The sequence below is a fragment of the Mastigoproctus giganteus genome, chromosome 13, assembly GCF_048544385.1.
Source record: "Mastigoproctus giganteus isolate SK-2022 chromosome 13, ASM4854438v1, whole genome shotgun sequence".
In the NCBI taxonomy this organism is placed as follows: domain Eukaryota; kingdom Metazoa; phylum Arthropoda; class Arachnida; order Uropygi; family Thelyphonidae; genus Mastigoproctus; species Mastigoproctus giganteus.
This window is the reverse complement of record NC_143587.1, coordinates 42485546-42499286: the sequence shown is the minus strand read 5'-3', so window position 1 is coordinate 42499286 and position 13741 is coordinate 42485546. Positions and strand designations below refer to the sequence as shown.

General features: G+C 35.2%; 1 protein-coding gene across 1 annotated transcript in view; it reads left to right on the top strand.

Moving 5' to 3' along the window:
- TppII (Tripeptidyl-peptidase II) overlaps positions 1 to 13741 on the top strand; it is a 647643-nt gene that overhangs the window by 572758 nt on the left and 61144 nt on the right. The window contains exon 26 of the mRNA XM_090387764.1: positions 3898 to 4003. Within this exon, the coding sequence (XP_090243890.1) occupies positions 3898 to 4003 (106 nt within the window). The remainder of the gene's footprint in view (positions 1 to 3897; positions 4004 to 13741) is intronic.

Sequence of the window (13741 nt, the reverse complement as noted above, 5' to 3'; positions counted from 1 at the left end):
AACATAACCGGCAGAATTACTTAACAAGTACAGGTCACTGTTGAAAAAAAGCCATGAATTTGAAAGTGGCTGCAATTCTGCCCAGACACGATAGGAGGGAGTATATGATGAGAGCCTTGTCAATTAATTTGGCCCTGGAAAAATTGTGCAAGGCTCAAGGGGTAGACTTTTTTCAGCCTGGTCTGTACTTGTTAACAGGAGACTGCTTCTACAGGGATGAGATACACTTAAATAGAAAGGGTGCAAGAATATTTGCTGATGCTATCGAGGCAGTGTTAGGTGCGTCAGAAAACTGCTTGCTTGCTTGGGAGATACTCGAACTAATAAATTCACAGTAGCAGCTGGCAGAGGTGAAAGTGATTCTTGCACTGCTTCTATTGGAATGAGCAGCAGCCTGGAAAACAAGATGCAGGGTATTTCAGAGACTTCTGGAAGTCATTGCAGTACAAGTAAACATATCTGTTGTGTTAGGCTAGCTAAGAAGAGAAACAGGTGCATGTATACTTGTGTATACACCAGTGCTAGGAGTTTGATAAATAAATTTGATGAATTTGAGGTGTTGAGTAAATCCCACTTCAGCACACCACAGTGTGCTGAAGTGGGATTTACTCAAAGAGGTAACTACGATCAGGGGTAAAGGGAAGGGTGTTTGCTTTCGTAAAGGCAACTACGGTGGTCTAAAACAGTATTTAAATTCTATACAGTGGGACCAACTGATGATGTTACCAACAGCAAATTCAAAATGGGAGGCTTTCAAAGAATTAATCTTGGAAGATTCTAGGCTTTACATACCAACTAAGAAATATTGTTCAAGGTTTAGGCCTAAATGGATGCCAGATGAACTAATGAGATGTATGGCAGAGAAGAAAAATGCATGGAATACATATAAATTAATGGGTGACACGGAAGCCTATGATACATATAAGCTGGTCTGTAACCAAGTCACAAAGGAGGTTAGGGAGGCAAAGGCAGATAATGAGAAATCTTTGGCAAAGGATGCAAAGAAAAACAGCAAAGAGTATGTAAACTCTCGAAGGAAAGGGATGAATCAGATTGGTCCAGTGGATAATTATGGTTCAACTGTTGATGATCCTGCTCAGGTGGCTAACAAACTAAATGAGTATTTTTCATCTACATTCACACATGAGGAGTTATTCAGGGAGGGGAATGCCAGAAGTGAATTATACTCTGACAGTGTGCTAGATAATTTTGTAATAACTGAGAGGAATGTGGAGGATAAATTGTTGAAGATAAACAAAAAGGCACCTGGGGTGGCTGGGATCTATTCAGTTATATTAAAGGAGGCAGCAAAGGAAGTAAGCAAACCCTTATCCATAATTATGAGAGCTTCTTTGGACTGGAGACGTGCAAATGTGACCCCAATTCAAAAAGGAGGATCAAAGGCTGACACAAGTAATTATAGACTGTGAGTTTAACTTCTGCTCCAAGAAAATTAATGGAGGCACTGGCTAAGGAAGCACTGCAGGATCATCTAGACAAGACTTCAGTTATAGATCGGACACAGCATGGTTTTGTTAAGGGGAAGTCTTGTCTGACCAATTTGATTGGATACTACGATGTGGTCACAAAGGAACTGGTTCTAGGGAATAACTTCGATATCATATATTTGGATCATAGAAAGGCTTTTGATACTGTTGCACATGGAAGACTGCTGCACAAAGTGGAGCAGTGTGGCATTGGAGGCAAATTGCTGCTATGGATAAAGGAATGGTTGAGTGGGAGAAGACAGAGAATGGTAATCAATGGACACTGCTATTAGTGGACTGTTATTAGTGGAGTCCCTCAGGGATCGGTGTTGGGTCCATTGTTGTTTTCTGTATTTATAAATGATATTGATGATGGTATATCAGGCTTAATGTCGAAGTTTGCAGATGATACAAAGGTTGGTAGGGTTGTTAAGGACACTAATGACAGTACGCTGCTCAAACAGGATCTAGAAAAGTTGAGCAGATGGGCTGAGTGGTGGCAAATGAAGTTTAACATTGACAAATATAAAGTACTACATATGGGAAGCAGTAACCCCAGAGTAATGTATCAACTCTGTGGTACTACACTGATAGTGGTAGAGAAGGAAAAGGGCCTGTGGCTAATTGTGCAGGCAGATATGAAATGTTCTGAACAGTTCAGACGGTCTGCAAGAGTAGCCTATGGTGTCTTGTCAATGATATACAGAAATTTTTCTAATAGGGATAAGGAGGTGATTATCCCCTTGTGTAAGGCAAAGGTCAGGCCACACCTTGAATACTGTATACAGATCTGGAGGCCTCATTTTAAGAGGGATGTTGAGCTGTTAGAATGAGTGCAGAGAAGGGCAACAAGATTAGTGAATGGAACAAAGGGTTGCTCTTACAAAGAAAGGCTTAAGTTTTGCAGATTACAGTGTCTGGAAACTAGGCACCTGCAAGGTGATCCGATTGAGGTGTATAAAGCCTTGAATGGTTTGAGCATGCTCAATGCTGATGAGATTCTTCCTCTGTTCACAATAATCACCTGAAAGGGCATAAATTCAAATTGAGGAAAGACATTTGTTGGATGGATGTACGGAAGTTTGCCTTTAGCCAGTGGGTAGTTGATTGGTGGAACAGACTTCCATCTTTTGTTGTGGAAGTTGATAGCCTGAATAAATTTAAGGCTGAGCTGGACAGGTATTTGGAACGAACAGGGGGGTGAAATGAGAGGTTTTTTTTTTTTGCTGATGCTGCATTTATCTTGCTTTTTTGCATCGTATGCCTCTGCTAATGCTAAATATTTTTAGGCTGTGATGTGTTGGAGAATGGCCCTCTTCAATTGTTCCTGAGCCACCGCACTCGTTACTTTCTGACCATTACTTTGCTGCTCTAGTCTGCAGCATGATTTGCAGTTAAATACAATTTAATTGATTAACAATGAAAATTAATAAGATTAATAAATTTAATTTATTGACAATACTACACTAAGCTAATAGATTCCTAAATGCAGCGATACATGTATTATATTATCTAGTTGTACCTCTTAATTAGATTACAGCTGAGTTGTAATCTAATTTTTGCTGAGTTTGAGGAATCAACAAAATTTTGAAAAAGATTTTGAATTTTGTTCTCTTCAATTGCATAGTAATTGAACAGAACATTAAAAATAAATTAAGCAAAGAACTTTAAAATCACAGCCTTACACTCGGTGCCTCTATAGCCAGGTGGGCAGGAGCAGCAGTACGCTTCTTGATCAGACTGGGGTTCCAGCCTGTGACAACCAAATATGGAGGATGCAGAAACGTCAGGGAATGAGCACCACATATCCCTGGAGCAATACAGCCTTAGTTGCTAATGCTCCTAAAAACCAAATAACAAACAAACAAACAATATACCTTGCACTATAAAGTTATGCTATACTGTAACGATTGCAATGTTAAATTCCTTAGCTAAACACAAAAAAAATATATATGCCCCACAAGTGATTAGAACTTTGAGTTACTTATTTATCACAATTGTGTATTATAGTTGTGTTTTTTGTTAGAAAAGGATTTAGTTTCAATATGTTTTGTCTTTTTAAGATAATTTGTTTGTAAAAGAAAATTAGATTACAGCTGAGTTGTAATCTAATTTTTGCTGAGTTTGAGGAATCAACAAAATTTTGAAAAAGATTTTGAATTTTGTTCTCTTCAATTGCATAGTAATTGAACAGAACATTAAAAATAAATTAAGCAAAGAACTTTAAAATACAGTATATGACATGCAATAATTTGCAAGAAATCTGGATCTCTGTTTTGTTAAAAGTCTTCTGTTTTTCAATTTCTAAAAGTTGGCAGGTATGGAAATGTGTATGTGAAACTTTTCACTTGTGATTTAATTGGAATTACAGTCTATTAATTTTTCATAGAAAATTAATTTCTTTTTAAAGGCTACAGGGTAAAGCATCTAAAGAATTATTTGAAGAAATTATTGCATCAGATCCTAAACATCTACCTCTTCTTCAAGCAAGGTTGCAGTCTTTAGATTCAGAAAAGGTGAGCATAGTAAAATTACTTTCATAATTATGAATCCTCCTCTCCCTATAGCAAGATAAATGTTATTTATACAATAGCAATCACTTTAATAGAATTCACAAACAACATTGCATTTTGCAAGTTTATTTTGGGGAACAAAAGGTTTGCAGCATCCACAGTTTTATATCCATAATGTGCCGACCGGGCTAGCTGGGTGGGTAAAGCACCTTCCTGGCAACCCGAAGGTCGTGGGTTCGAATCCCGCCTCGGGCTTGGATAAAAGTACTGCAAAAAACTTTGGGAGGTGCACTATGGCTCTAGAAGCCGATGTGCCAATAACTACAAAAAAAAAAAATAATAAAAATATCCATAATGCCTAATAAGTGTGGATTAGGAGTACTGCTGAGAATTTCTATTTTGTTTAATACTAGTAAATTTAATACTAAATGATTGCCTATTAAGCAATATTTGGGAACTAGGTAGTCAGAAGTCATTAGAATTGAGTAAGGTAGAATATATGAGGTATTATTTTAAAACAGTTCTGGTTTAGTGGAAAAATAACTTAACTGAGCATGATTAGCAAGTAGATGTATTGTGGTAATGAAAAACAGCCAGTCAACAACAGGTTGGCTGGTTATGGTTTTCTGAAGTGGCAAGAACGCTCGCATAATTTTCCTCACCATGTATAGTTTTATTGACATCAATCGGGTTGGGCAAAAATAATTCAACAAAAATTGAGTGAGAAGCTGTTCTGTGAATTTTCTTTGCTAGTGACTCACTGCTTCCATTGTGATTACCATTTTTGTTTTTGTGTTAAACATTAGAAATTGTCATCCATTGTTAAAATCCTCTATGAAATTTTGATCAGCTTTATGTTATTTAATCATAGATTATCAGATCAGAAGCCGTATTCCGTGGCTGCTCAGGAGAGCTATTTGTAATTCCAAAAATACAATTTCTCAGTTTATTTTATAAAACGGAGTGGTAACAGGATGAAGTATACTGGGTAGATGAAGAACTAGTTATTTGTTTATTCATTGTAGATTAATTATTTGTTATGAATAATGATAAATGCCAAGCCAACATTAAGAAAAGAGTTGTTTAAATAAGTTGTATTTAAACAACTTAGCTTGCAATTTATCAGCTATTTACAGAAAGGATGCTTTAATACTATTTGCATGTAAATGCTAAGGAAAGAGCTTAAAATATGCTTCTTGGTATGATATCATTTTAGCAAGGTAATGTCTTCATTTACTACATAATTGGCATCCTAAAAACAAAGTTTTTAGGATGCCAATACAGATTAGGTTCTTACAGACAACAGTAGAAAGGATATAAATCTAATGAAATTACCCTTGATTAACCAATATATGCACCAGGTACACAGATAAGGTCACTATACTTAATATTTAAAGAATTCTGCTATACACAGATAGCCACCAATTAATGAAGAAAATGTACAAACATTGATCATTCTGCAGATCCTTCCAAGTTTTTCCTTGGGAGGGTTTTTTTCAATTAAATTCTTCCAACATAAAGAATTCAAACTAATGTTTTACTTAACAACAGCAATAGTGTGAAACTTCATTCCAGATGCCATAACAGATGTCTAAGTCAACTTGGCAGCATACTGAGATGTCCTTTAAAGTCTTAAAATTTTTAGATATCACCTAGTTTTGGCACATTATAGCCTTAGTTGCTAATGCGCCAATAAAACCTAACAAACTAACTAACTAACAAATCCTTTAAAGTCCTTGAATAGTATCAACAACAGAGAGTGAAACTTTATACTTGCCTGCCTTTGAATTTTAGATTAACTTGTAATTACTCTCAATTATTTTCCTTAAAATAGTCAGTAATAATAATAGTAATAATGATAAACATATTTTCCATATAGCTTGGAACAGCATGAATTAGGCATGAATTTACTAGTATTAAACATTAGTAGGAGAGTGAACTTAATCACGTGAGGATGCTTCTTTATCATTAATCCTTACTAACACATAAATGGTTCTTCTGTCTAACAGTCTCTGATCGAACACTAATGCCTCTGGAATCTTTCAGTAAGCTACCACTAAATCTCAAGGAAATTGGTCAGGTTTTGGTACATATATATGCCACTCTTTGATTTAAAATTCCTACGTTCTTTTATTTTTTGTGTTCATAATGAAATGTACATACATACGTGTGTGCGTGTGCATGCAGAGTTTTAAAATTGCACTAAACAAAAGTCTACAGCAAAAAAAGAAAAAGGAAGAAACTTCCTATAAACATATATCTCATAAAACATAAATTATAAAAAATGAACTGAAATAACTTCAAAAAAAAAAATACCAGAGCTCTTCAAAATGACCTCTGTTCAGTTGGGCATGACACATTCACATTTCCCTGGCCTGTCTTATTGTTTCAGAACTGTCCTTGATGGTAGTGAGCAGCTTCCAAAATATATATATATATATATATATATTTTTTTTTTTTTTTTTTTTTTCATCTAGTGTAGAACTGGGTGGTAACATGATGAAGTGTACAGGAGCGGGGGACTAGTTATTTGGAATGCATTGTGCATAGCAGATCCTAGTCTGCTTCCATGGAACAGTGACAGAAACCATGTGATTGCATACTCCTCAGCCTCCTGGACAAGTGACCAGTCACCTTACAGACAACAGTAGAACATGTAATGTCCTTAATGTACTTAATGTTCATGTAATGTCCCTAATGTACTTTAAAAAAAAAAAAGACAGAAAATAAAACAATGCAACAAACAAACACAATTTCACTACTTGGCCTTTACCTGTATAATATCTTTACACATTACATGCCAGGATTGCCAGAGATTCATGTGACTACACATAAAATAATTTAAGGGTGTGTGGTTGGCTAATCTTGTTGACTACTGTTCAGGACCATAAGACCAAGTCATTAGTTATAGTACTCAGTACTTAAAAAGCCTGAAATATCACAGGAAAAGTGGGATGGTGACTTCATGCATAAACTACAACTCTGATAATTTTCAAGGGGTCTGTCTTCCAGTAGTTTGCACAAATTGTCCTTCAGAAATATATGCTTTGCTGGTTAAAAAATAAAATAAACAAGGACCAATAGGATTGCCCGAAGAATGTCCTATCAATCATATAAAATTGACAATTGTATATGGGTTTTCTTTCACCCAGATATGAGTGTTTTGAGAGCTGAGAATACCATTTCTTGCAACATGTGAGTTATCTGTGACTAGAAAATTGCTGAGAAATGTAGGATGAGGTGTACGTTACAAATTGAGTCACTGGGCAAAAGTTTCTCTGTTTATTCATTAACTTGTGACAACAATTCTTGAAATGGATTCAATCGCTGTTCATGTAATGTCCTCCATATGCTTTCAGATGAATTGTTTATGCAACCTGACAACCTTTTGGTACTTTGGTAGAAGATACTTGTACAGCATGAAGTATTTTATATTCAAAATTTTCATTTTGTTGAAATCTTCTACCAGCATTTAGCTGTAGTTTTTTTTTTTTTTGTTTTAGCATACCTGTTTCTCTAAGTCTGCTCTCCGCAGCAGTAAATTTTTATGATTTGGTACTCATCAAGTTGAAAAATTTTTCTTCATATCTGTTAACAGCAGCTAAGAAATTCCTATAAACCTCGCCATAAATTAAAATCACATTTAACTTGACAAAACAAACAGATGTGTAGTGTCCCCCATAATGTCAGGTTAACACATGCTGTGCTGTGAACAACAAGGCAGTCATCATGACACTGCAAGCATGTACTCTGCTATGCTTACTCACAACTGAGTAATTGGTATTATTCATGTCAATGTTGATACATATGTGTTGCTCTGTTTTAAATCCCATTTTACGTAGTCATATTTTTATGGCATAAATTTGAACATAAAAATGTTTTGCCACTTTACTCTGCTTTATATCTTGGAAATAAGGTTTTGAGACATTTTGCAGAAACTTTTTTCTTATATTAAGTTGTAGAGTGTGCTCCTTCATTTGTTCTGGAATTCTGAAACACACACTGTATATAAAATCCATTTTTGCCATTTCTTTTTCATTTTTACTGATTTTCATAAAGTTGTGGTCACTAGGAGGCAACACTCCTGGCTCTACATGGCAGGCTAGACTAGAAAAAATTCAAAAATCTTACTGTTTCTTGATCTTCCTTTAAATGGCAAATCTAACCAACAAAATGACCATACAGAGTCTCGCTTAATTAAACGACAACAGACTGAAACCCCACATATGAAAGTCCTCTCCCACCCATCACCCATTCAACAGTTATTCAGGTTATCAGAAAAAGTTACCCTTCTTAATCCAGAAAGGTTTGGAAGAAGCCAACAGAATGCTACAATGAGTAAAGAACTATGATCTGGAGATATCTATGCTCTCAGCAGAATGAGAGCATAGATATCTCCATAGATATCTTCGTCTGCACAACTTTGAAAGCATGTGGGATTCCTTTAATAAACTGTCTAGCACTAGTGTTGATAATGTTCCTGTTATGGTAAGCCTAAAATCTGGCATGGCAAGGATAATAAAAGAGGCGATTGAGTATTTGGTGGTAATGTGTTATTCTTGCTATATTATTAATTTGTGCTGAAAGGGAGCTGGTATGCCTTCCTGTGAAAGTAGATGAATAATTGGTGGAAATTTACCACTACAGTAGCATCTTGTTTAATTCAGACTCAGTTAATATAAAATTGTCATCTGTATGAAGCACATATTATTCCCTTGCAAAAGGAGTCTTTTCTTTTCATATTCATTTATTTACAAATTTCAGTTAATATGTATTACAAAGTTCATTTTTATCTCCTGAGAAATAATGTCATTTTGCATGGTTAATACAAACCTTGGCATAGTTGTTCTATTATTGCATTCTGACCAGCATGTAGGTGACCACCTGCTTCTGCATTTCCCAAAAGATAGCACGGACTTGTTAATTTACTTTTATGCAAACAAAGCCACAAAGCCAGTTTATGGTTGCTACAACATATAAAATCTGAAAAATGTCAGTTGCAATTGTTGCACCATGTTCAGTCTTTTGTTATAGTCTATTATTTGTGACATTTTTAAAAGGATCTGAGCTTGTATTGTTAAATTAATTCAACATCTGTTTATATTAAATGTCTTCTAGAGTTACGGTGACAAAGCAAAAATGGAGAGAATTTAGCCTGGAACGTAAACTGAAAATTATACAAGAGTGTGGTAGGATGGAACAAAATAAAACAGACATTTGAAAAAGAATACGACTTCCCTTTTCCTACTTTGGCTATGATACTAAAAAATGGGAAAAAAACTTGAAGTACATGGCACTGAAACAGCGATAAAATAACAGGAAACAAATTCATTGTGCAAAACATGAGCTTGAAACAAAACTTTTTGAGTGGTACCAACAAATGTGTGAATCTAATTTTCCAGTATTGGATCCAATTTTACAAGAAAAAGCTGATTATCTACAACTTGAAATTAGTGGCTTCAAATGCATCAGTAGCTGGCTCCCAAGATTTAAGGATAGGAGTAACTTAACTTTGCAAAATATTTGTGGAAAGTCTGGATTAGTTGACAAAGAAAAGGCCACAGAATGGTGTTCTGTATGGTCCATTCTTGTAAAAATATGATGCATCTGTGCTGCAACGTAACCCACTTATGATTTATAAATTTTCCAAACCAAGCTATGCAAAATATTGTTATTGCTTGGAACAGTATTGTATCAAGCATAATATTGTCAACTGTTTCAGAAAGAGTGGCTTTGGAAAGAATATCATTAAAGAACATGGTCCAGAAAATGAATGTGATAGCAATATTGACGAGAATCCTCTTCTTCTTTAGTTTGCTGTCTCTTTGCAGGGGGTTGGCTGTTATCTTCATGGACGAACTTGAGGTAGAAGCCCTTAACCGTCGTTACTCTGATCATACCACTCTCTGAGATTTGCTAACCAAGATTTCCTTCTTTTCCCTCGACTTCTTTTCATTGATCTTGTCCTGGATTATCAATTGCAGCATCTTATATTTGTCATTCCTCATCAAATGTCCTAAATATTTTAGTTTCCTCTGCTTTATAGTGTTAGTTATTTCTGTCTTTTTCTTCATTCGTCTCATGATCTCATCATTCTTTATCTTATCAGTTCATGACACCCTTAACATTTGTCTGTAACAACCACATCTAAAAAGCATTTAACTTATTCTGGGTTTTCTTTGTCGGTGTCCACGCCTCAGCTCCATAAAGGAGGACAGAAAAGACAAAACATCTCAATATTCTTGTTCTTAAAGGAAGTATAAGATCACTGTGGCATAGAAATTCTTCATTTTAAGGAAGCCTGCATGTGCTTGTTCAATTCTTGAGAGTTGAGAAGTGGGGAAGCTTGGAGGAGCATGTGGATTTTGTTGGTGAATGTAAGGAGTTTATTGTGGCGGATGATGAAGTTGCTACTATAGCATTGCCAACACAAGAAGAGTTGCTGAGTACCAAGCAAAATGAAGTTTTTGTTACCAGTGGTGAAAGTGAAAAAGCACACAGTTTGCCTTCTAAAAAAGATGCCCAAAATGCATTGAATGTAATTGAGTAACAAAAAAGCAAATTTTTCATTTCATAATGTCTGTGCAATATTTAATAATGCATATAAGATAGTAAATGCAAGTGAAATTAGATTACTTTAGATTAAAGAGGAGTTAATTGATCATATTGAGTATCTTTACACATTAAAACTTACCTGATTAGCTTCTATCTTTTCATATGAACAAAAACTGTTTTTAGACATCTGTAAACATATAAAATTAACTATTGAAAATATAATTAACCGCCGATGCATGTAATGTTGGCAAAAAAAAAAACCTTATTTTAGGAAAGTGAACCATCTGGCTTCCTTTCAGAATGTTCTTTTAATATTATTACAGTAGGGCCATAATTATCTGAGCTTTTATGAGCATTAACCAAAGTTTATTTATTTATTTTTATATTTGTAAAAGAATAAAAGAAGTTTACCTCAATATGATACGTAGAACACTTCTGTATGATACTCTCCAGAAATCAAAACGAACATAACATTACAGTAAAAATTAAATTAAAAAATCGAAAATATTACATTACAGTAAAAAATTAATTGAAAACAATTAAAAAAAAACAATAGAACACAATTAAAAATCAATTTGAATGCAATTAAAAATTAAGTAAAAATAAAATTAAAAGAATTTAACGAAAATATTGCAAAATAATTTTCCTTCCTGAAGCCGACAACGCTTTTCAACCGTATGTCACGATCACAGGAATGAAAATTACCAAATAGGGGTGAGCATCAATCTTAAATAGGGATTATTTGTCTTCACACATGTGCATAAAAGACCACAAATCGGAGATTAGATATGGCCGGCAAACATTAACTGAATTCTCATGCAATTTAATTTCGATGGTTTCTGCAATTAAGTCTCGTATAATTACGTTGGACACTGAGTATTTTGGCCTTGTTGAATAAAAATGTATGTTTTTTGTTAACAGCATGAAAAGCTAATTCTGACGCTGCTGAACGAGGAGCACAAACTGAGGTTGCTTGTTGATTAATACGAAAATTCAGAGGTAACCGCATAGAACCTTGATAAGACGAGTCACAATCACCCCAAGAAATGTTGTGTACCAAGTAATTTATTTGTGTTGCAAAAGGATTGAGTGATTGTTCAGAATAGTGTGTAGTTTCATATTGGTCTGGCCACAGTTTTATTCAGTATCTTTAAAGCTGTTTGTGCCACTGTTCAATATATGGAACAGAAATTAAGTATTTTTTGATGTTACTATTGTTGGTTGGTATAGTTTTTTGTATGCTATCCTTAGCTTGTCCCCTAATTCAGTTTATTGTAGCAAGGATCTGCCTAATTCAGTTTATTGTTTAAGAATGCTGATTAATATCTGTATTTCTGAGTTTAAAGCAGATTCCGTCGCTGAATATTTATAGGCAATGAGAAACTGATTAAAGATAATAGATATTTTTTAGGTGAATGGGTGATAGCTGTTATAATTTAGCACTAATGATCAATATCCTGCAGTAGCTCTCTTACCTTTCAGAAGCTTTACAGAATCACAATGGTAAAAGCAGATAAATTTATTATTCAAACTATAAATGCTGTTGCTAAATCGAAAAATTCTGAAGGAAATTATGAAGCTAAAATTGAGAGCATGTTGAAGTGGAGAGAATTTGAAGGAATCAAATTCGAAAGGAAGAACACATTTAAAAAATTACCTCGTGACAAGTTATTAAATACATTGTTTTATCCTTAAAGGATAAGTTACTAATGCAACAGAGCAATTTTAAATTAAATAATGATTCCAATGACAATGAGAAATTGAAAGAAATTTGAAACATATGCTACCCAAAATCGTGGAATGTGAAAGAAATTTTGTCTTGGTGGTCAGACAGTGAAAACCAAATAAGAAATTTAAGTTTTCTGATAAAATATGAAATAAAAATTAATGATTTTAGACATTTTGTCAAAGACGGTTTATCTTTAAAATCCCTCTTCAATTAAGAAAGCCAGAAATATATTTGAAACCATTGCGATTAGCAGTGATGATGCTGAGCGAGCTTTCAGCGTAATGAAAAATATCGTGTGAATGAATGAATAATGTTGACCATTGAATACATCGCAGATTATTATGATCTAAATGGAAAACCATTGCTTCAATTTGATTCTACGTTAAAACTACTGGGAATAGTACTTGCCCCTAAGCTCACTTTCTCTCCGCATCTTTCACACCTCCATGCGAAAATGAGAAACTACACTGCTCTCATTGCACGGGTGAGTTGTTGTGATTGGTGATTGAATCAATGCACCCTTAAGGTTCTGTACAAATCAATCTTCCTTCCCTTCATAACATATGGATCTGGGGTCTGATTTTGCAGGGCAACTCTTTACAACAACAAATGTAAACTAGGAACCATTCAGCGCACCATCCTTCTTACTATTACAAGGGCATGCTGCACAGTTAGCAACCCAGTCCTTCAGGTTCTTGTGGGTGTTCTTCTGCTTGATCTGGAGGTTATTCGAAGGGACCTCCACTACTGTCTATCCATGTGGTATACCAGCAACTATCCTTGGACACTCCATCAATAAGCTGAATGAAATCAGGCAGGAAAAGACCAAATTGCCATCCTACTACTTCAGACTTGGCAGGATAGATAGACTGCTACCGACACGGGCCCAATCACCAAGAAATTTATACCTTATGTGAATGCCGTATTTCCCAAGTCTCCAAATTGGTTCTCTCCTGGTCTTTATGCCACCTACCTTATTACCGGACACGGATCAATAAACCATAACCTAACATCCATGGGAATCATTGACAACCCCTACTGTGCATGTGGTGAAATAGAACTGATTCAACACTATGAGGATCTTCGCAGCATCCTGTTTACTCGTATGCAAGATAACCCTCAAGGAAACGAACACTTATTCATCACAGAAGAAAACTACTACTATGAATTTACCAAGTTTGCGCAAGCCCTCTTCACAAGACGGAGCACCCTATTACCAACACAAAATAGGAACAACCCAAACATCTGATCCTTACCTAACTGGCCAACCGATCTTAACCTGGATAGGATCAACTGGCGTACAGGCCACCTGATTCCTCAGTGGCAACTTACACGCAGCTCTCTTGCTGTGTCTTATTTATCATCCTTCCCAGGTTCCCCTTTCACCTGATGGCGCTTATTGCTCGATTGATAACCTGGAGGGTGCTTTCGCCTACATCCTAAATATTTCTAGCTAT